The 25,300-nt window shown below is 39.5% G+C and overlaps 1 protein-coding gene and 1 pseudogene across 1 annotated transcript in view; one reads left to right on the top strand and one right to left on the bottom strand.

Annotated features, from left to right (window-relative positions):
- The window catches only part of ANKRD30B (ankyrin repeat domain 30B), a 106,394-nt gene that overhangs the window by 23,723 nt on the left and 57,371 nt on the right, over positions 1 to 25,300 (bottom strand). Inside the window, exons 12-14 of the mRNA XM_042909677.1 lie at positions 9,002 to 9,215; positions 6,983 to 7,166; positions 4,317 to 4,907 (exon numbers count right to left, since the gene is read on the bottom strand). Coding sequence (XP_042765611.1) covers positions 4,317 to 4,907; positions 6,983 to 7,166; positions 9,002 to 9,215 — 989 coding nt within the window. The remainder of the gene's footprint in view (positions 1 to 4,316; positions 4,908 to 6,982; positions 7,167 to 9,001; positions 9,216 to 25,300) is intronic.
- On the top strand, positions 13,188 to 15,862 carry LOC122203392 (annotated as a pseudogene).

The following is a 25,300-nucleotide window of genomic DNA, read 5'->3' as shown; positions in this document are numbered from 1 at the left end:
GATAACTAGGAAAAAGTTTTCATAAAATTTGATATGGTACTGGCATAAGGACAGATCAATGTATTAACATTGAGAATCTAAAAATAAACTCTCACATTATAGTGAACTGATTTTCCACAAGGGTGCCAGACAATTAAATGGAATGAGAATAGTCTTTGTAACAAACGGTACTGGGACAAATGGATATCCACATGCAAAGTAATAAAATCAGACCTCTACCCCATAGCATATTTACAAAATTAACTTAAAATCTAAGAGCTAAATGATAAAACTCTTCGACAAAAGCTGACGTGTATATGTTTGTGACTGGATTTGGCAATGATTTCTTAGACATGACACCAAAAGACAAAAGCAGATTAAGTTTACTTCATCAAAATTAAAAACTTCTATGCTTCAAATATCACCATCAAGAAAGTGAAAAGGCAAGTGACTAAATAGAAAATACCTGAAAATCCCATATCTGCTAAGGGATTTGTATGTAGGCTATTTATATAATCCTTCCAATAATGAAAAAACAATCCAATATAAAAACGGGCAAAAGAATGGATTAGTTCTTTAAAGACGAAATAGAAATGGATAATAATCACGTTCAAAGGGAGATGTTCGGGGTGCCTGGGTGGCTCAGTCAGTTAAGGTTCTGACTTGGGCTCAGGTCATGATCTCACTGTTCGTGGGTTCGAGCCCCGCATCGGGCTCTGTGCTGACAGCTCGGAGCCTGGAGCCTGTTTCAGATTCTGTGTCTCCCTCTCTCTCTGCCCCTCCCCTGCTCACACTGTCTCTCTCAGAAATAAAAGAGACATGTTCAACATCATTAGTTATAAGAAAACGCAAACCAAAAACCACAAGATGCCATTTCATACCCACTAGAATTGCTATCATAAAAGCAACAGATAATGACAAACATTGGCAAGAATCAGGAAAATGGGAACTCTCAAAAATTGCTGATGAAAATGTAATGTTGCTGCCACTTTGGAAACAGTCTGGCAGTTCCTCAAAAGGTTAAAGTAGAAAAACAATTTTTCTAAACATATTTGAGAGAGAGTGCACAAGTGGGGTAGAGGGACAGAGGAGAGGGAGGGAGAGAATCCCAAGCAGGCTCCATGCTCAGAGCAGAGCCCAATGTAGGGCTTGATTCCACAAACCCTGAGATCATGACATGAGCTGAAATCAAGAGCTGGCCACTCAACCGGCTGAGCCACCAGGTGCCTGCCCCTCCTCAAAAGGTTGAAAAAACAAAACAAAAACAAACAAAAAAGGTTTATTGAACAGAGCTACCATATGAACCAGCAACTGTATTTATAGGTATATACCCAAGAGAAATCAAAACATGTTCACATAAAAAGTTGTTCATTACACAAAAAATAACCTCAAAATGGATGAAAGACCTCAATGGAAGACAGGAAGCCATCAAAATCCTCGAGGAGAAAGCAGGCAAAACCCTCTTTGGTCTTGCCTGCAGCAACTTCTTATTCAAAACATCTCCGGAGGCAAGGGAAACAAAGGCAAAAATGAACTACTGGGACCTCATCAGACTAAAAGGCTTCTGCACAGCGAAGGAAACAATCAGCAAAATGAAAAGGCAACTGACAGAATGGGAGAAGGTATTTGCAAATGACATATCAGATAAAGGGTTAGTATCCAAAATCTACAAAGAATTTCTCAAACTCAACACCCAAAACACAAGTAATCCAGTGAAGTGACGGGCAAAAGACATGAATAGACATTGCTCGAAAGAAGACATCCAGATGGTCATACAAATCAAAACCACACTGAGATACCACCTTGCGCCTGTCAGAATGGCTCACATTAACAACTCAGGCAACAGCAGATGTTGGCGAGGATACAGAGAAGAGGATCTCTTTTCCATTGTTGGTGGTAATGCAAGTTGGTGCAGCCACTCTGGAAAACAGTATGGAGTTTCCTCCAAAAACTAAAAATAGACCTACCCTACAACCCAGCAATTGCACTACTAGGCATTTATGCAAGGGATACAGGTGTGCTGTTTCGAAGGGACACATGCACCGCCATGTTTATAGCAGCACTCTCAACAATAGCCACAGTATGCAAAGAGCCCAACTGTCCACCGATGGATGAATGGATAAAGAAGATGTGGTATGGGGTGCCTGGGTGGCTCAGTTAAGCGGCCGACTTCGGCTCAGGTCATGATCTCGTGGTCCATGAGCTCGAGCCCCGCATCGGGCTCTGTGCTGACAGCTCAGAGCCTGGAGCCTGTTTCCGATTCTGTGTCTCCCTCTCTCTGACCCTCCCCTGTTCATGCTCTGTCTCTCCCTGTCTCAAAAATGAATAAAATGTTAAAAAAAATTACAAAAAAAGAGAAGATGTGGTATATAGATTCCATGGAGTATTTCTCGGCAATCAAAAAGAATGAAATCTTGCCATTTGCAACTACGTGGATGGAACTGGAGGGATTATGCTAAGTGAAATTAGTCGGAGAAAGACAAAATTCATATGACTTCCCTCGTATGAAGACTTAAGAGTCAAAACAGATGAACAAAAGGGAAGGGAAACAAAAATAATATAAAAACAGGGAGGAGGACAGAGGAGACTCATAAATATGGAGAACAAACTGAGGGTTGCTGGAGGGGTTGTGGGAGAGGGGATGTGCTAAGCGGGCAAGGGGCACTAAGGAATCTACTCCTGAAATCATTGCTTCACTAAATGCTAACTAATTTGGATGCAAATTAAAAAAAAAAAAAAACTAAAGATACAACAAAAAGAATAAGGCCCCCCACCCACCAAAAGTTTCTCAACCCAGGAAGACTCTGGTTTGGGGATTCAGGAGATAAGGACCTTCTAGAGAAGTCAGAGCTATGGAATGAGTTGGCTGAACACTATCTAAGTTTTTGTTTCACAGGGAAGACTTTAAAGTGGCAGATAATTTCATGCCATAACCCTAATTCCTTTCTATAGGCATCTACAGAAAATCCCTCATTATTCTTTACTAAGCTTCATCAGTATCGGATATTCTTACAAATTTTAGTTTTAGAGACCTTAAAGATTTCTTTAGGACACAGTAGCAGGACGTCTAGCACTCTCATTCATAGAAGACTGATCAACGGAGTGTCATGTTACTCGCATGAAAAGTTCCCTAATACAATGTGACTCATTGATAAGAGGTCTAGAAAAGAAAATAATTTTCAATGTCTCTTCAGCCAAAAAAAGGACCAGTCAACAGAATGTTCTAGTTCCCCTGACGGGTATAGCTGTCTAATGAAACTTGCATGTATATTATATAGCTTTTGTGACTGACAGAAATGAGTTGGTCAGTGTATCTACCTCATTGCTCCCACTTAGGATTTACAATGTGAGTCCTACAAAGGAGGGTGAGAGTGGGATGACATTAACTGTTCTGCTTGGAAAATATTTGGGGTTTCACTACATATCGATAAATTAGAATCCTGAATGGCACATTAGTCTTTTCTGAGATTGAATTGTGAAATCTCTGAAAGGCTGATTAACTCAAGTGAATGGAAAAAAAAAAAAGAGTTTCTGAACTTGCAATGGTAGGAGCCCTATGTTTCTAGGTAAGGCCCTGACTGAGCAGCCATTTGTACTTTTTCACTGGCATTTCTTTTCCTTTACAAAATCCAACAAGGAGAAAAGTCCATTCCTTTGAGAAGGACGTTTGCGTAATGACCTCTAGTCATTGTTGATGAAGAGAATAAATTGCAGATTTGTAATTACAAATTACAACAAATCATCATTAAAATAACCCAACTCAAACTCTCACTGAAGGGATGAGATTACAAGAAGAAGTCAGAATTCAAGATGAAATGATCACTCAAAGATTGGGGACGTTTGAAACACGCAGAGAAATATTACCAGGGACTCGCGCACCTGTATGCCAACGTTCACAGCAGCATTATTAACAGTAGCCAAAGGTGGACTAAACCAAATGCTCACTATGGTATATATAAAATGTTGGTTTTTTTAGACTCTCACAATGTTTTTTATGAAAATCTCACTATAAACATCATTACTTTATGAATTCAATCAACTTCATCTATATAGAAGAATTACATCACTAGTAGCAAGTAGGAACAATATGAACCTACTATTTTGATCTGTGAGATTTTTCATATGATCCAAAACATTCTTTTTTTAAAAAAAATTTTTTTAACGTTTTTATTTATTTTTGAGACAGAGACAGAGCATGAAGGGGGGAGGGGCAGAGAGAGAAGGAGACACAGAATGGGAAGCAGGCTCCAGGCTCTGAGCCATCAGCCCAGAGCCCGACGCGGGGCTCGAACTCACGGACCGCGAGATCGTGACCTGAGCTGATTTCGGACGCTTACACATTCCAAAAGTAAAGTCTTTTCTCTGAGAGCATCTCTTATGTGATGGAGCTCAATTTCCAGGGCATTGAATTTACTTTCATCTTGAGAAAGTTGCCGAGAAAGAACTTCATTGTTATCTTGTAGTTTAGACACATCAAAATTCATCTTGTCCTGTAAGTGAAACCATTCATCTCTTGCTCTCTGAAAAGCAAGTTCTAGGTCTCTTCTTGATGTCTGACTCTGATCATGATCGTGTACAGCAGTAGCCAGTCTAGCACGGTATGATTCAACTTCTGCTTCCAGGCTCTCTTTATTTTGTTTTTCATTCTCCAGTTTAGACTTTAGCATCGTAATCTCAGCAGTCAGAACATTAAGCTGTCCACTATATCGGAATATTGTTTTTGATAATGTTTCCTCATTCTGTTTTATGGTCTTTTGAAGATTGTCATTCTTTTCCTTTACACTTTCAATGTCTTCACAATATTTCGTTTCCTTTCTCTGGTTCTGATTTTTTATGGTGTCTCTTTCCAGTCTTAGCATGGCGATTTCATCCTGCAACATGTGGTTTTTATGCAACAGATTTTGTATTTTCTCACGACTATCAGAAAGCTAAGTAAAACAAAGGACATTTTCATATCACATTCAATAAAATGACATTATCATCCTTTTCTTTGAAATTAAAGCATAATCTATGTTTAAACAATGAAAAGGTTACAGGAGGTGCCAGGGTGGCTCAGTTGGTTAAGTGTCTGACTCTTGATTTTGGCTCAGGGAATGATCTCACATTCTGTGGGTTCAAGCCCCACATCAGGCTCTGTGCTGACAGTCAGGAGCCTGCTCAGGATTCTCGCTCTCCCTCTCCCTGCCCCTCCTCTGCTTGCGTTCTCTCTCTCTCTAATGAATAAAGAAACATGGAAAGAAAGAAAGAAAGAAAGAAAGAAAGAAAGAAAGAAAGAAAGATTACAGTAAGTGAATATCCAACTGGAAAAAAATGAAGTTGGCTCCAAATCTCAAATTTTATACAAGCATAAGTTCCCAAAAGTTCAGAACTTTAACTGAAGATAATGAAGGCATGAAAGTAAAAAAGAATTCGTGAGAAGTTTTCAGAATCTCAGAATTGGAAAAGCCTTTCTCTGATTTACAACAAACCAGAAGGCCTGAAATAAAAGATTAATAACTCTGACTACACTTAAAAATTGAGTTTACAGTAGATATCAAAAACACAGCTACCCCACAGTAAAATCGTTAGCTCTGCATCTACTTGGACAGATTAAATTTCCTAAAATTCTTTTTTTTCCTGAGAATATTTCATAGATGTCTACTTTGCTAACATTTCTATAGTCAGTTATAAGAATAGATCTATTGATAACTGACAAATCTAGGCAATGTATTATAATATAAACACTTCTCCATATATCAAAGAACTCATTTGGTTATCACAATTCTAGAATGGAGAGATTAAAACGGTGAGCTGCAGGACTCTCCCCAGGTCTTCTCACTCCACAACTAGTGCTCTTGCACCAACCACTGCTACTTCTCTAGTGTAAATACACAAATATGAAAGAAGTCTTGAATTTCAAACTACTGATAGGAAATAAGGTGAAATTTATACATCTCTTAGAAAATCATGAAATTATTTACTGCTGCAATAACTTGTATTTCCTCTTCATGTTGAAAATAGTAATAACTATAAAAGAGGGGAAAGACACTCCACTATTTTATTAGGAATAAAATACCTATCAATAAATTGTCATTAAGTGTATACCATAGCGTACCATTGTTTTCAAAAGTTCCTTGTAATGAAAGAGGATGCTACTTGAAGTAAACTGTTACTTCTCTCAAAAGTAGGAGACTTGATACCGAAAATATGATCTGGGAACTGGCTATACTCGTCCTCCTGTCCATTAGCAGAAGTGTTCAACTGATCTATTAATATATCAAGGCAGTGAAGTAACTGTTCAAAACCAAAACACATGTTGCTAGTAGCAATAGTTTTGAGATTAGGGAAAGCTCATCGATTCCTACAGAAAGTAATAAAAGCCTCTCCTTTGGATGAGGACATTATGAATGTCACTAGTTGTTGCAGACAAATGCATTTAATCAAGAATATTATTTTATCCGATGAAACAAAAAATGCCGCCGTCCCCCATGCCCCTCCCCAAAAATATATGTGCTTTTAAAACCCTCTATAGTTTCCATGATGTACAGTGTTGGGTTTTTAAAATTTATATATACATACATGGAGAGAAAGTAATAATAATTAAAAAATAGAATGTATACAAATACATACACACATGTACTTCAAAATGACTAAAGAAGATATTTCAGAATTCGTTTTCTTATGAGCCATTTCTAGCACCTTTTGCTTGTAAAAGTGATTGTTTAGACTTCCATCTTGTAATACTCTGGCCTTCTGTTCTGGAGAAAGTTGCCACTGTCACTGCGCTTTTCTACAACCTGGAGATACGTTTCATCACGATTTTGGTCTCATACCGTTAAAAAAAAAAGTCAAAAGCTGAAGAGGAAAACTTTAAAAAAATGTTCCAAGGAACATGATCCCATGTTTTAATTTATTTTAAACCTAAATAATATATATTGAATCAAAGGGATACCACAGAATATATGTATAATACACTATATAATATTGATGGAAATAAACAATTTTTTATCAAAAAGTAATTTACCTGATTCAAATTATCTTTTGCGGCCTTCAATTCCATGTTTACTGTTCTAAGAGCGAGTTCAAATCCTTGTTTTGTTTCAACTTCTTTCTTATATTGGTCTTCTATTCTTCTTAACTTCTCCCTAATTTTTTCATACAACATATCAGCATTTCTTCTTTTTTCTTCCTCTTGTTTTAAAGTAAATCTGCAATTAAATGTGCTTATTTTAAAATTTGTTTTGTTAGAAATAAAAAGTTCCTCTTATGATCTGGCTCCACATATATTGGCTTACTGTCCAAATGAAATTTCTATGTTCTCAAGTTTTTTTTTTTTCCTTTCTAGGGCTCATGTTTTTAATTTGTCACTTTAATCTCTTCCAAAACATATATACCGTTGAAAAGAAGCAAGGAAAAAGCATTATGCAACTTAGTTACTTTTAGTCAGTAATAACTCTGGTAGATGTTGTAGGAAAGAAGTTTGAAATTATTCAAGAAAGTGAGAGTTGAAAATTACCCCTTTTCCCACAGGTATAATTATTCCTCCACAGGACAGATAATTCAGTTACTCATTAAAAAGAGAAGTTGCTGTTTATAAACAAGTTTATCAATTCACTGGAAATACATTTACCACTTGACAAAACATTACAGGTACCTCCAAAAATGATGTGCAGTGTAAGAGAGCATCTGCGGATGTTGTTTACACAACATACACATGCAGATTACTGTCATCCAAGTCTAGGCTAGCAAGTCTAATATCTGTTGCCCTATACATTTGTTTCTTCTTCCACAACACTTGCAACTTACCTTGTTGAAGATTACCTACTATATGAATCACTTAAAAATCCCTTCTAGAACAACACAGGATACATATCAATTAAGTAAACAATAGAGAGTAATATGAGCTTTCAGCATACACTTTTGAATTAATTTTATCTACCTATGACAGAGATGTTGGAAAAACTTATCAGTAATCACTTTCCGTATTACTTTTTTTAAAAATGTTTATTCATTTTTGAGAGAGAAAGGGAGAGCCCATGCAAACAAAGGAGGGGCAGAGAGAGAGAGAGAGGGAGACAGAAAATCCGAAGTGGGCTCTGCACTGACAGCAGAGAGCTCAATGCGGGGCTCGAACTCACAAACCCTGAGATCATGACCTGAGCCAAAGTCAGACGCTTGAATGACTGAGCCACCCAGGCACCCCCATTTTCCTTTGTTTAAATTTTTTCTTGAGGGAGAAATGACACAAGTGAACGAGGGCAGAGAGAGAGAAAGAGAGACAGAATCCCACGAGGGGCAGAGAGCGAGGGAGAGACAGAGAGAGAGAGAGAGAAGAGGGGCTCACCCGAAGTGGGGCTCGTGCTCACCCCAAGCAGGGCTTGAGCCCACCCAAAGCTGGGCTCAAACTCACGAGATCATCACTTGATCCGAAGCCAGATGCTTAACCAACTGAGCCACCCAGGCACCCCCACTTTACCTTTTAACCCCTGCATGTTAAGAATCAAATGGAATCAATTTGGGGGAATTTTACTGTCTTGAGAAAAATGACCATTTTATACTCTGTTGGTAGGTACAGAAATTAATGTAAGCTTTCCTGAGAACAATTTAAAAATATGGATCAAAGACCTTTATTAAAATTTTTATACTTTAACCAAATTATATTGTATTGAAGAATTTATTCCAAGTAACCAGAAATGTAGAAACAGATTTATATAAAAGACATTCTTGACAGCACTAATTAAAATACAGAAAGATGAAAAACAAGCAGAATTCAATTGGTTAAATAATGATGTTTCTTGGACTATGGTGGACTTTTACATGGCCATTAAAATTGTGATTTGGAATAGACATTAAATTATTAGAAGTATTCACTGTTAAGAACGTCCTGTGTTATTTCCAAGAATCTCACACTTCACAACACTAAAGAAGTTTTCTTTCCTGGAAAATCCTATAAGGTTAAGTTTGCAGTTACAAAACTGCCCCTACACTTCTGTCGTGCAAAAGTAAAGAGTTCAAATATTTATTTAAAACCGAGATGCTATACCTCAAACTGCATACTTCATGTTCCCATTCCACTTTTTGATGCTCTAACCGTGATATCACGTCTTTGGCTTCTCGTAGCTCGTTTTGTAGTGCACTAACCGTTTTTTCCATTTTTTTAATTTTTCCCGTAAGTAGTTTACAGTGATTTTTGTTACTTTTCCTTAATCTTTCATGGGAAACAAGTATATTTTGGATTTTTAAGAAGCCAGCAGAATCTGCATCAGAGAAGAAACAGAAACAGAAATAAAATATATGAGTACTTCTTGCATATACAGGACTGTGCATCTTCAATTCACTCATTCACAGATTGAATAAATATATACCTTCATGGAAGACATTATACTCAGCTCTACAGATACACTAGAGAAGACCCCTGGTTCTCGATTAGCTTAAAGTTTAGTGAAGGAGAAAGACAACTCAAATGATAAGTCTAAATTCAGATAGTTCCTATTAGGAAACAGAGTTCTGTGATCATAACTTGATCCAGATTGGGCCCAAGAAAGATAGATTTCCCTGAGGAAGAGGTAACTATACTGAGGAATGAAGGATGAGAAGGAGTCAATTAAGCAAAGGAGGAAGACAAGCACTCTCGACAGTCTAGAGCATGTGCCGAAGTTCCACTGTAACCTGCTTCTGGCCAACATGGAGTAACACGTACTGATTGATCTTCCTACCTGAAGCAGGCAAAAACAAAACAGACAAATTAGAATCTTAACATGATTTTCAAGACACAGAACTTCAGACAATGAAGGACAATGATCCCTGAAAACAAAACACGTTAGCCTAACACATGCCCAAGCTCACTGCCTTGAGAGAGTTTTCAGGCTACGACCCAGGAGACATAAATAATTTAAATAGATTCCACCAGACTCCTTGAGTCGAGGTGACGAAACTGAGAGTCTGGTGAATTCAAGGCACATAGAGATGACAGGTCAGCATCCAGGAGAGGAGAAAGCAGAACACAGAAAGAACCCTGGACATCTGCAGAGGGTCCCCTTTGGCTACTCAGCAGAGTAACAACCAATGCATACATGGAAGGAAGTCATCAAGGGAAAAAAATCTGAAAATATAGAGGAAACACTGCCTGGTGCTCCCACAGCACGAGGGACAGTATCTATTCACATTAGCTAGGATAGAAAAACTCATAATTTGCTTTAGGCTGATCACCTCTCTGGATTCATCCAATAATTCATAATAGCAACACTAAAGGATCCATCTGTTTGTAAGCAACCTAACTATATCTCCAAACAAAGCATGAAAAGATAACTAGAGGCATAGAAAATATTCTTTTAAAAACCAAATAGCACTTACAGAGATGTAAATTATGTTAGACATGAACAATACGATGGACAGGAATAAACACATTTTAGACATCACAAAACAAAAGACTGAAGTTTAACATTGGAAACCCGGGAGAAAACTTCAAGGGGGAAATACACAATTGCCCAAAGAGGCAGGGGAAAGGGACAGGAAAAAAAATGGCTCAAATCTTCCTAAACTTCATGAAAACTATAATCCCACAGACCCAGGAAGGATCTGTCTAGGAAAGAAGAAATGGAAGTAAACTATTGTAATTTTCCTAAACTATATACGATGTGGTATAACATTAATGGAAGCTAGACTGTGATGTTTAACCCACAGACTATAAAACCTAAACCAACCACCACAATAGCAAAACTGAAAAGTTCTAGCTAGGAAGCCTAAATCAATAAGTGAATAAGTGAATAAATAAATAAATCATAAATGGATAAAACTGAATCATAAAAATGACTCGATTAAAAGAAAGCGGAAAAAGAAGAGAACAGGAACAAGGAGCAGATAGGACAAATGCAAATACATTCAAACAGCATGATGACAGATTCAAATCAACTATATCAATAATCACAGCAAATGAAAACGGTCTAAAAGCCTCAACTAAGACGCAGAGTGTCAGAATGGATAAAAAAGGAAGACTCAGCTATATGCTACCTATACAAAATGCACTTAAAATGTCAAGACAGAAATTTGTTCAAAAGACAGAAATATGATATAGCACACTAACACTTGACTAAAGAAGGCTGAGCTAGTGTGGCTATATGAATACCAGACAAAACAGTTTCAAAACAAAAAATTATTACCAGCAATAAACAACAGGTCATTGTATAATCATAAAAGGGTCAATGAATAGCAATCTTAAATGTTTATGGATCTGTTAATAGCTTCAAAGTACCTGGAGCAAAAATTGATAGAACTGAAAAGCGAAATAGGCAAATTCGCAATTATAGTCTGATATTTCAATAGGCACAACATCAGCAAGGACACAGTAGACTTGACCACCACTCTTCTTTCCAAGGATCCATGGAACACTTACCAAAAAAGACTATACTCTGGGTCATAAAATAAATCTTAATAAAAGGAAGAAGTCAAGAGGCCTGAAGTCATAAAAGTAACCCTAACCCTAACCCTGACCACAAAGCAATCAAATCAGAAATCAAGAACAAAAATATCTCTGGAAAATACTCAACTGTTTGCGAACTACAGAACACATTGAAATATCCCCTGGGTCAAAGAAGTAATGAAAAGAGAAAAAAACTAGAAAGGATTCTGAACTGAATGAAAATGAAACCACAGTAGAATTTGTAGAGTCCTGCTTTAGTAGCACTCACATGAAGACTGATGGCACTGAATGTATACATTAAAAAAGAAGAGGGAAGTGCAATGCTCCTTGCTGCCTTTGTGGCTCCTCTGCTGCTTCCCAGGCGCCTCTCCCCACCCTGCCCCTGTGGCAGTTGGAGAGCTAGAACTTTCTTCACCTGCCCACAGAGCTGGCTTTCAGCCTGGTGGGGGCGGGATGCGCCACCTGCCCGGAATTGAAGGTGGGGGAGTAGCTGCAGGAGGTGACCACCCTACCCTGAGGTGGGCAGGGGCTGGACCACCCCGCCCCCCGCTGCCCCAGCCCCTGCCCCCCGCTGCCCCAGCCCCCGCCCCCCACACCCACGCCCCCCGACGCCACTCCCCACCCCCGCCATCCCACCCGCACCGACCCCCGCCCCCGCCAACCCTCGACCCTGCCCCCGCACCCCCAGCCACCAGGCCCCTGCTGCCCCCCCACCGACCCTCCCGCCACCCCCACCCCCCGCCCGCACCAACCCCTGACCTTGCCACCGCTTGCCTCCGCCCCCGCCACACCCCCTCCCCCCATGCCCCCCCGCCCCCCCACCACCCCACCCGCGCCAACCCCCGCCACTGCCAACCCCCCCCACCCCGCCCCTGCCGCCCCCACCCCCATACCCACCCTCCCCCCCCCCCCCGCCCCTGCCACCCTCCCCCCCTCTGCTGGAGCCGGAGGCCGCGACAGTGGCGGAGGCATGGGCCCTTCTGGAAGGGAGAGCCCAATGTCTGTGAGCCTGTCTCCCCTCCCTTCCTCTCCACCCCTGCCATGGGTTTTGTGTTCTAGCTCCCCATCTTTTTCTGATTACCTACATCATCACCCTTCTTCCGGCCGGCCTCATTTCCCAGCTTCTTGCCACAGTTTCTCTCACTTAAGACTCGGTTACTCAGGCTCTTTTTACCCTAGTCCTGCCAGACACTTCGCACAACCAGCAGCACTTAATAGTCTCTTTCATGGGATGTCCCCGTCCTTCCCCTGTCCTCACATCCTATTCGGGGCTGATGGCAGCCAGGAACCCTTCCTATTGCATTTACCGGCAGTTTCCACCTGGCCCTGAGGCTTGGCGCAGATCAAGTCCACCACGTCCATGCTGCGAAGGACCCCTAGGAGAACCACTTGTCCCATGGTGGTATTGGACAAGATGTTCTCTGTTTTCCTGGGGTTGTTTATTTTAGTCTGAATATTTGTTACTCTCCACCGCTATACTTTACAAAGGTATGTTCTGGTTGCATGACAAGGAGTTAGAAATGAGCCAGAGACCATTTGCAGGTAAGGAGAAGACTTCGACATTTAGGATTAAAGGAAGAAAGGAGAAACAGAATGTTAAGAAAGTTAGATTTCTCAAAGTATTTTGATATCTTTTGTGATCTGAGGAAGTGCAGATTACTGACCCTACACAGATTGACACTTTGGGAGAAAATTTCATGATGCTTGATTCGCTCTTGGAGTAACGTAAACACAAGTTCTCAAACCTGCATATTCTCTCATCTGGTATATCTGAATGTTCACTTCCATCAGAACTTGTATAAGAGAAAGAATGGGAGTCTGGTTCAACAAAAATGACTACATCCGGGACCTGAAAATGGTCATTCTGTTTCCTAATAGTGTATACGGCCATTTTAGTGGGGACAGATCGGGATTTTTACAGTTTACTTGGAGTATCCAGCACTGCAAGCAGTAGAGAAATAAGACAAGCTTTCATGAAATTGGCATTGAAGCTACATCCTGATTAAAAAAAAAAAAAAAAAAAAAAAAAAAAAAAAAAAAAAAAACCACGAATAACCCGGGGCGCCTCGGTGGCTCAATCAGTTGAGCGTCCACCTTCCGCTCGCTTGGGTCATGATCTCACAGGTCGTGGGTTGGAGCCCCGCATCGGGCTCTGTGCTGATGCCTTGGAGCCAGGGGCCTGCTTTGGATTCTGTGTCTCCCTCTCTCTCTGCCCCAACCCACTTGCATTCCGTCTCTGCCTCTCTCAAAAGTAAATGAACATTAAAAAAATAATAAATAAATAAATAAATAAATAAATAAATAAACCAAACAAACAAATGAATAACCCTAAAGTACAGAGTGATTTTTCAAAAATAAATAGAGCATATGAGGTACTCAAAGATGAAGATCTGTGGGAAAAGTATGAAAAATATGGAGAAAAGGGACTTGCAGATAATCCGGCAAATGGCCCGTATGAAAGCTGGGATTATGGTTGTTATGATTTTGGTATTTATGACGATGATCCTGAAAGCAGAACACTGGATAGAAGAGAACTGGATGCTGCTGTTAATTCTGGAGAACTGTGGTTTGTGAACTTTACTCCCCAGGATGTTCACACTGCCATGAATTCGCTCCCACATGGAGAGACTGTGCGAAAGAAGTAGATGGATTACTTCGAACTGGTGCTGTTAACTGTGGTGATGATAGAATGCTTTGCCGAATGAAAGGAGTCAACGGATCTCCCAGCCTCTTCCTTTTCAGGTCTGGAACGGCCACAGTGAAATATCATGGTGACAGATCAAAGGAAAGTTTGGTGAGTTTAGCCATGCAGCGTGTTAGAAGCACAGTGACGGAATTATGGACAGGAAATTTTGTTCACTCCATAGAAACTGCTTTTGCTGCTGGCGTTGGCCGGCTGATCATTTTTTGTTGCAAAGGAGGAGATTGTTTAACTTCATAGACACGACTCAGGGTCAGGGGCATGTTGCATAGTGTTGTTAATGTAGGATGGATGGACTGTGCCACCCAGGGCAAACTTTGTAAAAGTTTGGTATTATGACAAGTACTACTGCCTATTTTCCTCCTGGCGCCACATTAAATAACAGAGAGAAAAGCAGGGTTTTGTTCCTTAATTCATTGGATGCTAGAGAAATATATTTGGAAATCGTGCATAGTCTTCCAGATTTTGAACTGCTTTTGGCAAATACACTAATGGGTCGATTGGCTCGTCATTGGTGGCTCTTATTGTTTAGTTTTGGAAAACATGAAAATTCAAATGATCCTGAGTTGAAGAAACTCAAAACTCTACTCCAAAGTGAACATATTCAAGTTGGCAAGGCTGACTGTGCCTCTGCACCAGACATCTGTAGTAATCGCTCTATATTTCAGCCATGTCTAGCAGTATTTAATGGACAAGGAACCAAAGAATATGAAATTCATCACGGAAAGAAGATTCTATATGATATACTGGCCTTTGCCAAAGAAAGTGGTAATTCTCATGTTGCCACGCCTGGACCTCAAAATTTTCCTGCCGATGACAAGGAACCGTGGCTTGTTGATTTGTTTGTGCCATGTTGTCCACCATGTCGAGCTTTATTGCCAGAGTTACGAAAAGCCTCAAAGCATCTGTGTGGTCAGCTTACGTTTGGTACACTAGATTGTACGGTTCACGAGGGACCCTGTAACACATAAAGCATTCAGGCGGATCCAACAACAGTGGTATTGAACCAATCCAAGGTTCATGAGTATGAAAGACATCACTCTGCTGAACAACAGATCTTGGAATTCATAGAGGATCTTAGGACTCCTTCAGTGATCTCCCTGATGCCCACCACTTCCAATGAACTAGTTAAACAAAGAAAACATGATGAAGTCTGGATGGTTGACTTCTACTCCCCGTGGTGTCATCCATGTCAAGGCCTAATGCCAGAATGGAAAAGAATGGCCCAGACACTAACTGGACAGTTACTGTGGGCAGTATAGACTGCCAACAGTATCGTTCTTTTTTGTGCCCAAGAAAATGTTCAGGGATACCCTGAGATAAGATTTTTCCCCCAAAACCAAATAAAGCTTTTAAGTATCACAGTTACAATGGTTAGAAGAGAGATTTGGGGTCTAGGATTTCTACCTCAAGCATCCACAGATCTAATGCCTCAGACTTTCGATGAAAAAGTTATGCAAGGGAAAAATCACTGGGGGATTGAATTCTATGCTCCTTGGTGTGGACCTTGCCAAAATTTTGCTCTCGAGTTTGAGCTCTTGGCTAGGATGATGAAAGGAAAAGTGAAAGCTAGAAAAGTCGACTGTCAGGCTTATGCTCAAGCATGCCAGAAAGCCGGCATCAGAGCCTATCTGACTGTTAAATGTTATCCCTACGAAAAAGCAAAGAGAAACATTTGGGGAGAGCAAATAGATGCCAGAGATGCAAAAGCGATCGCTGCCTTAATATATGAAAAATTGAAAAATCTCCACACTCATGGAAAGAGAGAGAAGGATGAACTTTAATGATGTGAAGATGAAGAAAAAAGAGAAAAGGAATTCTAACACATGACATCAGAGGATCATCTTTGTAGGATGTTGCTACATTCTGGGTCAGAATAAAGGAACACTATCTCAGAAATGGAATCGCACCGTCTGAATTCTGTACAACATTGGTATAAATGAAGGGTCTGCAAGCTTTTTCTGTAAAAGGCCAAACTGTAAATATTTAAAGCTTTGTAGACCATGTACATTTGTCACATAGTCCTTTGTTTTTGCTTTGTTTACAACCCTTTAAAAAGTCTGAAAACTTTTCTTAGCTCAGGGCCATACCCAAACAGGCCAAGCCACATTCAGTCCATGGGCCATAGATTGCTAAGCCCTGGAAATGATACTAAAACTGCCTGGCTCAAACAGGAGCCTGCTCTGTCACGTACAGACACGTCTAGGGTCTATTCCTTAAAGTTTTGTGGCTGGCCTGAAAGGAAATAACTTGGTATTTAGTTACCTGTCTTAAAAATTGTGTGAAATGGCCACAATGTGGCCAGCAGATACCCGATTTTCTGCTGTATTTTAGTGAAGAGATTTTCTTCTTTTTTCTTTCTAAAGGTTGAAGAACTGAATTTAATTTTTCACAATTGAGAAAAATTTTGGTAAAATAACTCCAATAGATTTCTACAGCATCTGGAAGAAGAAGAAGGAAGAGGAAGAAGAAGAAGAAGAACAAGAAGAAGGAGGAGGAGGAGGAGGAGGAGAATGGGAGGGGGATGAAGAAGGAGAGGAGGAAGAAGGAGAGGAAGAAGAGGAAGAAGAAGATGAGGAAGAAGAGAGGTCTGTTGGTTCCACCTTTAGAAACTAGAACAAGAAAACAAATTAAAGCCAAACCAAGCAGACAAAATGAACTAATAAAACTCAAAGTCAAAATCACATGAAAGAAAGCAGAAAAATGATAGAGAATAATTGATGAAACTAAATGCTTTCAGGAGGTGAAAAAAAGGGATAAATTTCTACCAAGACTGATCCTGAAATGAAGAGAAACAAAGGAAATATTAACAATATATCAGAAATTAGTAATATACCATTACTAGACATTCACAGATACTAAAAAAATAACAAAGTAATATTATGAACTTTATATAATTAATTTGACAATTCAGATGCAGTGGGTAAATCCCGTGGAAGACAGAAATTAGCAAGCTCAATCAAGAATAAGGGGTACCTGGCTGGCTCAGTTGGTAGAGCATGTGACTCTTGATCTCTGGATTGTGAGTTCAAGCCCCATGTTGGGTGTAAAGATTGCTTAAAAATAAAATAAAGTAAAATGAAATGAAATGAAATAAAATAAATAAAATAAAGGGAAAAAAAAGAATAGATTAGCTAACTAACTCTATATCTATAAAAGAAACTAAAGTCTTAGTTAAAGATCTTTCCACACAAAACAATTCCAGGGCCAAGTGGCTACTCTGGTAAATTCAGCCAACATTTTAGGAACAGATGTCATCTAGTCTACACAAAGTCTCCCCAAAAAATGGAGAGGAGAAATATTTCTCCCCTCATTCTATAGTGCTAGCATTACCTGAAACCAAAACTAGACAAAGATACTATAAGAAAGAAAATTCTGTCATAAGCATGGGAATAAAATTTCTGAAGAAACCATCCACAAATCAAATCTAACACCACATTAAAGAGGGGGTGAGTCAACATGACAGAGAAGCAGGGGGACGTGAAATCACCGAGTCCCTCAAACACAGCAGTGAGGCAAGAAGATGTGGAAATCTAGGAATCCGGGCTACAGAGTGACATAAACATCTCCAGGGGCCCAGGGGGACAACTTGCCAGGTCATGGAGACTTTTAATCTATTTTTTCTGCACCTCTTCTGTATCTCCTTCTTCTTTATTTTCCTCTCTCTCTCTCTCTCTCTCTCTCTGTCTCTGTCTCTCTCTCTCTCTCTCTTCCCTCCTTAGATTAAGTTGTATAGTTTCTCTGATTCTCTGCCTGGTCAATTTTTTGTCTTCTTCTCTTTTCCCTTGCCCCTGTCATTTCTCCCTTTGTATGGGATAAGACATCTTCCATCACCGCCTCCCCAACTCTTTAAATTCTTTTCCAAGGTTACATTATGAACAAATCTAAGCACACCTAGTGGAATGGCCAACCCACCAATAGGAGTAGGGAAATAAAGCAACCAGAATCACAACAACAGAGAGCATGAAACACACTCCAAAAATACCTGTTGAAGGGCCAGGCCCTGGACAGTGTATGACCCCTTTTTAAAATAGTAGTAGGGGCGCCTGGGTGGCTCAGTCGGTTAAGCGTCCAACTTCAGCTCAGGTCATGATCTCGCGGTCCGTGAGTTCGAGCCCCGTGTCGGGCTCTGTGCTGACAGCTCAGAGCCTGGAGCCTGTTTCAGATTCTGTGTGTCCCTCTCTCTCTGACCCTCCCCCGTTCATGCTCTGTCTCTCTCTGTCTCAAAAATAAATAAACGTTAAAAAAAATTAAAAAAAAAATAGTAGTGCTCTCAGGTGCAGGACACATGACAACTAGGAAAACACATAAAATACTGAACACTGATGAAATGGAAGAATTCTCCTCAAAAGAAACTCCAGGAAGAAATGACAGCTAAAGAACTGCTCAAAACAGATATAAACAATAAATATATCGGTTCAAGAATTTAGAATAATAGTTGTAAGATTAACAGCTGAGCTTACAAAAAAGCATAGAAGACAGCAGAGAATCTATTGCTGCAGGGATCAAGGAGCTAAGAAATAGTCACAGTTAAGAAATATTGTAAATAAGATGCAAAATAAACTAGATGCAGTAATAGCAAGGATGGAGGAAACAGAGGGGAGAATAAGTGACATAGAAGATGAAATTATGGAAAATGATGAAGCCAAGAAAAAGGGTGATAAGAAAATATTAGACCATGAGGGGAGTATTAGAAAACTAAGTGATTCAATGAAATGCAGTAATATCGATATCATCAACGTTCCAGCATAAGAGAGAGAGAAAAGGGCAGAAGGTTTACCTGAACAAATTATAGGTGACAACTTCCTTAATCTGGAGAAGGAAGCAGACAACTCCCTTCAGATTCAACAGGAATAGGTCTGTGTCCAGCAGGCACAGACAACTCCCTTCAGATTCAACAGGAATAGGTCTTCTCCACAGCATATCATAGTGAAACTGGCAAGTTACAAAGAGAAAGAGAGAATTCTGAAAGCAGCAAGGGACAAACGGGCCTTAACCTACAAGGGTAGACACATATGGGTAGTAACAGACCTGTCCACTGAAACTTGGCAGGCCAGGAGGGGATGGTAGGAGAAAGTCCATGTGCTGAACAGGAAAATATGCAGCTAAGAATCCTTTCTCCAGCAAGGCTGTCATTCAGAATAGGAGAGATAAGCTTTCCCAGAAAAACAAAAACTAAAAGGGCTCATGACCACTAAACCAGCCCTGCAGGAGATCCTCAGGAAGACAATGTGAATGGAATGTTGCCAAGTCTACAAAGGACCAGAAACATCACCACAAGCATGGAACCTACAGACAACACAATGACACTATACCCATATCTTTAAATAATCACTCTGAATGTGAATGGACTAAATGCCCCTATCAAAACACACAGGGTATCAGAATGGATTAAAAACAACAACAACAAAGTCCATCTATATGCTGTCTACAAGAGACTTATTTTAGACATGAGGACACCATTAGATTGAAGGTTAGGGGATGGAGTACCATGTATTATGCTACTGGAAGTCAAAAGAAAGCTGGAGTAGCCATAATTAGATGAGATTTCAAACTACACACTCTAACAAGAGATGAAGAAGGGCAATATGTCATAGTTAAGGGATCTATCCATCAAGAAGAGCTAACAATTGTAAATGTTGGTGGCCCCAACGTGAGACCCCACAAATATATAAATCGATTAATCACAAACATAAGCAATCTTCTTGATAATCATATGGAAATTGTAGGTGACTTTAATACTCCCTTACAACAATGGACAGATCATCTAGGCAGAAAATCAATAAAGAAACAAAGGTTTTGAATGATACACTGGACCAGATGGATTTGACAGACCTATTCAGAACTTTTCATCCAACAGCAGCAGAATACACATTCTTCTCGAGTACACGTGGAACATTCTCCAAAACAGATCACACAGTGGGTCACAAAACAGCCCTCAATAAATATAAAAGAACTGAGATCATACCATGCATATTTTCAGATCACAACACTATGAAACTTGAAATCAAACAAAAGAAAAAGTTTGGAAAGCCTCTGAACGCATGGAGGTTAAAGAACATCCTATTGGAGAAAGAATGGGTCAACCAGACGATGAAAAGAGAAATTTAAAAAATATGGAGGCAAATGAAAATGAAAACATGACAGTCCAAACCCTTTGGGATGCAGCAAAGCATCCCTAAAAGGAAAACACATTGCAATCCAGGCATTTCTCAAGAAATAAGAACAATCCAAAATACAAAATCGAACCTCACACCTAAAGAAACTAGAAGAAGAAGAGCAAAGAAACCCTACAGCCATTAGAAGAAATAATAAAGATTAGAGCAGAAATAAACACTATAGAATCCAAAAAAACCCCCAAAAAACAAAACACAAAACACAAAAGGGTAGAACAGATCAGTGAATCTAAGAGCTGCTTTTTTTTTTTTAACGAAGCTAGCATTACCTTGATTCCCAAAACAGATAGAGACCCCACTAAAAAGGAGAATGCCAGGCCAATGTTCCTGATGAACATGGATGCCAAAATTCTTAACAAGATACTAGCAAATCCAATACGGCAGTGTATGAAAGAATTCTTCACCATGATCAAGTGGGATTCATTCCTGGGCTACAGGGCTGGTTCAATATTCGCAAATCAATCAAAATGATACATCACATTAACAGAAGAAGGGATACGATCATCCATATGATCCCGTCAATAAATGCAGAAAAAAACATTTGACAAACTACGGCATCCTTTGTTAAGAAAAACCTTCAAGAAAGTTGGGATAGAAGGAACATACCTTAACATCATAAATGCCATATATGAGAAGCTCGCTGCTAATAGCATCCTCAATGGGGAGAAACAGAGAACTTCCTGCCCCCCCCCACACACACCGGAGATAAGGAACATGAAAGGGATGTCCACTCTCACCAGTGTTGTTTACCATGGTGTTGGAAGTCCTAGCCTCAGCAATCACAACAAAATGAAATAAAACTCATCCAAATTGGCAAAGAAGTTAAACTTTCACTTTTCACAGATGACATGATACTCTACATGGAAAACCCGAAAGACTCCACCAAAAAGCTGCTCGAACTGATACATGAATTCAGCAAAGTCACAGGATACAAAAATCAACACACAAAAATTGATTGCACTTCTATATACCAATAATGAAGCCACAGAAAGAGAAATCAAGAAACTGAGCTCATTTACAATTACACCAAGAACCATAAAATACCTAGGGATCAACCTAACCAAAGATATAAGAGATTTGTATCCTGAAAACTATAGAAAAAATATCAAAGAAATTGAAGAAGACACAAAGAAATGGAAAAACATTCCATGCTCATGGACTGGAAGAAGAAATATCATGAAAATGTCGATACGACCCAAAGCAATCTACACATTCAATGCAATCCCAATCAACATTGCACTGGCACTCTTCTCAGAGCTAGAACAAACAATCCTAACATTTGTATGGAACCACAAAAGATCCCAGATAGCCAAAGTAATGTTGAAAAAGAAAACCAAAGCTGGAGGCGTCACAATCGCAGACTTTAGCCTCTACTACAAAGCTGCAATCATCAAGAGAGTATACTATCGGCACAAAAAGAGACACAAAGGTGAATGGAATAGAATAGAGGATCCAGAAATGGACCCACAAATGTATGGCCAACTAAACCTTGGCAACGCAGGAAAGAGTATTCAATGGAAAAAAGATAGCCTCTTTAGCAAATGGTGCTGGGAGAACTGGACAGCACCATGCAGAAGAATGAAACTGGACCAGTTTCTTACACCATACATAAACTCAAAATGGATGAAAGACCTCAATGTGAGAGAGGAAACCATCAAAACCCTAGAGGAAAACACGGGCCACAACCTCTTTGACCTTGGCCACAGCAACTTCTACTCAACACATCTCTGAAGGCAAGGGACATAAAAGCAAAATTGGACTATTGGGACCTCATCAAGGTAAAAACTTCTGCACTGCAAAGGAAACAATCCACAAAATTAAAAGGCACCAATGGAACGGGAGAAGATATTTGCAAATGACATAAAGGATTAGTATCCATACTCTATAAAGAATTTACCAAACTCAACACCTGAAAAACAAATAATCCAGGGAAAGAATGGGCAGAAGACATGAATAGACACTTTTCCAAAGACAAAGACACTTTGTCTTCCAAAGAAGACATCCAGATGGCCAACAGGCACATGAAAGGATGTTCAACGTCGCTCATCATCAGGGAAATACAAATCAAAACCACAGTGAGATACCACCTCACACCGGTCAGAGTCGATAAAATTAACAACTCAGGAAACAACAGATGCTGGTGAGGATGTACAGAAGTGGGAACTCTCTTGCACTGTCGGTGGGAATGCATGGTTGGTGCAGCTGCTCTGGAAAACAGTGTGGAGGTTGGTTCCTCAAAAAATTAAAATAGAATTACCCTACAACCCAGGAATTGCACTACTAGGCATTTATCCAAGGGATACAGGAGTGCTGATTCATAGGGGCACATGTACCCCAATGTGTATAGCAGCACTATCAACAATTGCCATATTATGGAAAGAGCCCAAATGTCCATCAACTGATGAATGGGTAAAGAAGATATGGTTTATCTATATGATGGATATTACTTGGCAGTGAGAAAGAATGAAACCGTGCCATTTGCAACAACATGGATGGAATTGGAGGGTAATATATGAAGTGAAATAAGGCAGTCAGAGAAAAACAGATATCCTGTTTTCACTCATATGTGGATTTTGAGAAACGTAACAGAAGAACATGGGGGAACAGAAGAGGGAAAAATCATTTCAGACAGGGAGGCAAACCATGAGAAACTCTTAAATGTAGAGAACAAACTGAAGGTTCATGGAGGGGTGGGGGAAAGGGGAGAATGGGTGATGGGCATTGAGGAGGGCACTTGTTGGGATGAGCACTGGGTGTTGTATGTAAGTAATGAATCTTGGGAATATACTCCCAAAGCCAAGAGCACAATATATACACTGCATGTTAGCTAACGACAATAAATGATAATTAATTAATTAATTAATTAATTAAACTATAGCCATGTGTGGGGGGGGGTGGAATCTAACAATACACTAAGGGATAATTTGTTATGACCAAATGGTGTTTATCCAAGAAATGCAGAGTTGGTTTAAGATTCGAAAACCAATTAGTGTTATTCACCATATTAACAAACTTTTAAAAAAGGAAAATTATATGATCATCTCCATAGGTAAAATAAGTCCCTTGTCAAAATTCAACATCCCATTCCAGATAAAAACATTCAGCAATCCTGGAATACAAGGGAACTTCAATATGATTTAAAACAAAACAAAACAAAACAAGTCATGATAACTCTACATCTAACGTTACATGTAATGGTAAAAAACTGAATGCACTTCCTAGAAGATCAGGAAGAAGACAAGTAGGACATGCACTGAATGACTTTTTCTCTTCAGCACTATACTAGCAGTTCTAGCCAATGCAATCAAACAAGAAAAAGCAACAAAGGACATCCAAATAGAAAATGAACTGCAAGTGTCTCTATAGCAATGCCATGGTCACAAAATAGAAGTTGGCAAACTCCCACCAGTGGGCCACGTTACTTGTTTTGGTACATTAAATTTTATCAAAATACAGCCGTGTCCATTAATGTATGCAGTATCTATTGACTGCCCTTATAGTACAATGGCAAAGCTGTTTAGTTGCGACAGAGAATGTATTGGCTACAAGTCTACAATATTTACCATTGTTAGTAAAATAGTAATTAAAAGTGAATTTTAATGAACTTTGCTTATGTAGAAAATCTGACAGAATTAAGAAAAATGCTACTAGAATTAATGAATTTATAGCGGCACATGGATGACTCAGTCGGTTGAGTGTCTCTTGATTTCAGCTCAGGCTATGATCCCAGAGTCATGGGATGGAGCCCTATGTCAGGCTCGCACTGAGCATGGAGACTGCTTAAGATTCTCTCTCTCTCTCTCTCTCTCTCTCTCTCTCTCTCTCTCTCTCTCTCTGTCCCTCTCCCCTACTCATGTACTCTCTCTAAAATTAAATATATGTATACATATAAATTTATCAAGGTTGGAAGATACAGAATCATTACACAAAAATCAACTGTATTTCTATATACTAGCTATAAAGAATCAAAAATAAAATTTCAGGGCACCTGGGTGCCTCAGTTGGTTAAGCGCTGGGCTCTGGCTCTGGTCATGATCTCACCGTTGGTGAGTTCAAGCCCCACGTCGGCTCTGTACTGACAGCTTGGAGCCTGGGGCCTGCTTCAGATTCTGTATCCCTCTCTCTCTGCCCCTCCCCAACTCATGCTCTGTCTCTCTCTCAAGGGTAAACATTACAAAAAAAAAATTTAATTTAAGATATATTATTTACAACTGCACTGAAAATAAAAAATAATCACAGTTAATATCATAAAAGACAGAAAGACCTATACATTAAAAACTACAAAATATTACTGAGAAAATTTTAAAAGACCTATATCAAGGGAGAGATATATCCTCTGTTCAGGGGTTAAAAAATTCAATATTGTCAAGAAGTCAATTCTCCCCAAATAAATCTGTAGATTCAACATAATCTAAACTTCATTTCCAGAAGACCACCAGAGTTGGGGTTTTGTTTGTTTGTTTGTTTTAAGAAACTGACAAACTGATTCTAAAATTCACGTGGAAATGCAAAGGATCCAGTGTAGCAAAAGAACACCGAAAAGAACCAAGCAGGACGACTAACACTACCTGATTTCAAAAATTCTTATAGACTGGCAGTGATTAAAACAGCATAATATTGGTGCAAAGATGGCCAAAGAGATCAATGAGACAGAATAGAGCCCATAAATAAACCCACACATATATGGCCAACTGATTATGACCAGGGAGCAATGGCATAAAGTGGAGAAAACACAGCCTTTTCAATAAATGGTGCTGGAACAACTGGATATCCATATGCAAAAGAATGAACTTGTATCCATACTTTATATCATAAAAAAGAATACAAAATGGGTCATAGATCTAAATGTGAGACCTAAAACTATAACACTTCTAAAAGAAAGCATGAGAGAAAAACTTTGTGACCTTGTGCTAGGCAAAGATTTCTTAGATATGAAAACCAAAAGCAACAGTCATACAAGAACAAATGAATGCGTAAACTGGACTTCACCAAAAAGAAAAACTGCTCTTCAAAAACACTGTTGAGAGAAGGAAAAGTCACAGACTG

Source organism: Panthera leo, chromosome D3 (genome assembly GCF_018350215.1).
Source record: "Panthera leo isolate Ple1 chromosome D3, P.leo_Ple1_pat1.1, whole genome shotgun sequence".
NCBI classification, from domain to species: domain Eukaryota; kingdom Metazoa; phylum Chordata; class Mammalia; order Carnivora; family Felidae; genus Panthera; species Panthera leo.
This window is presented reverse-complemented; position numbering and strand designations above follow the sequence as displayed.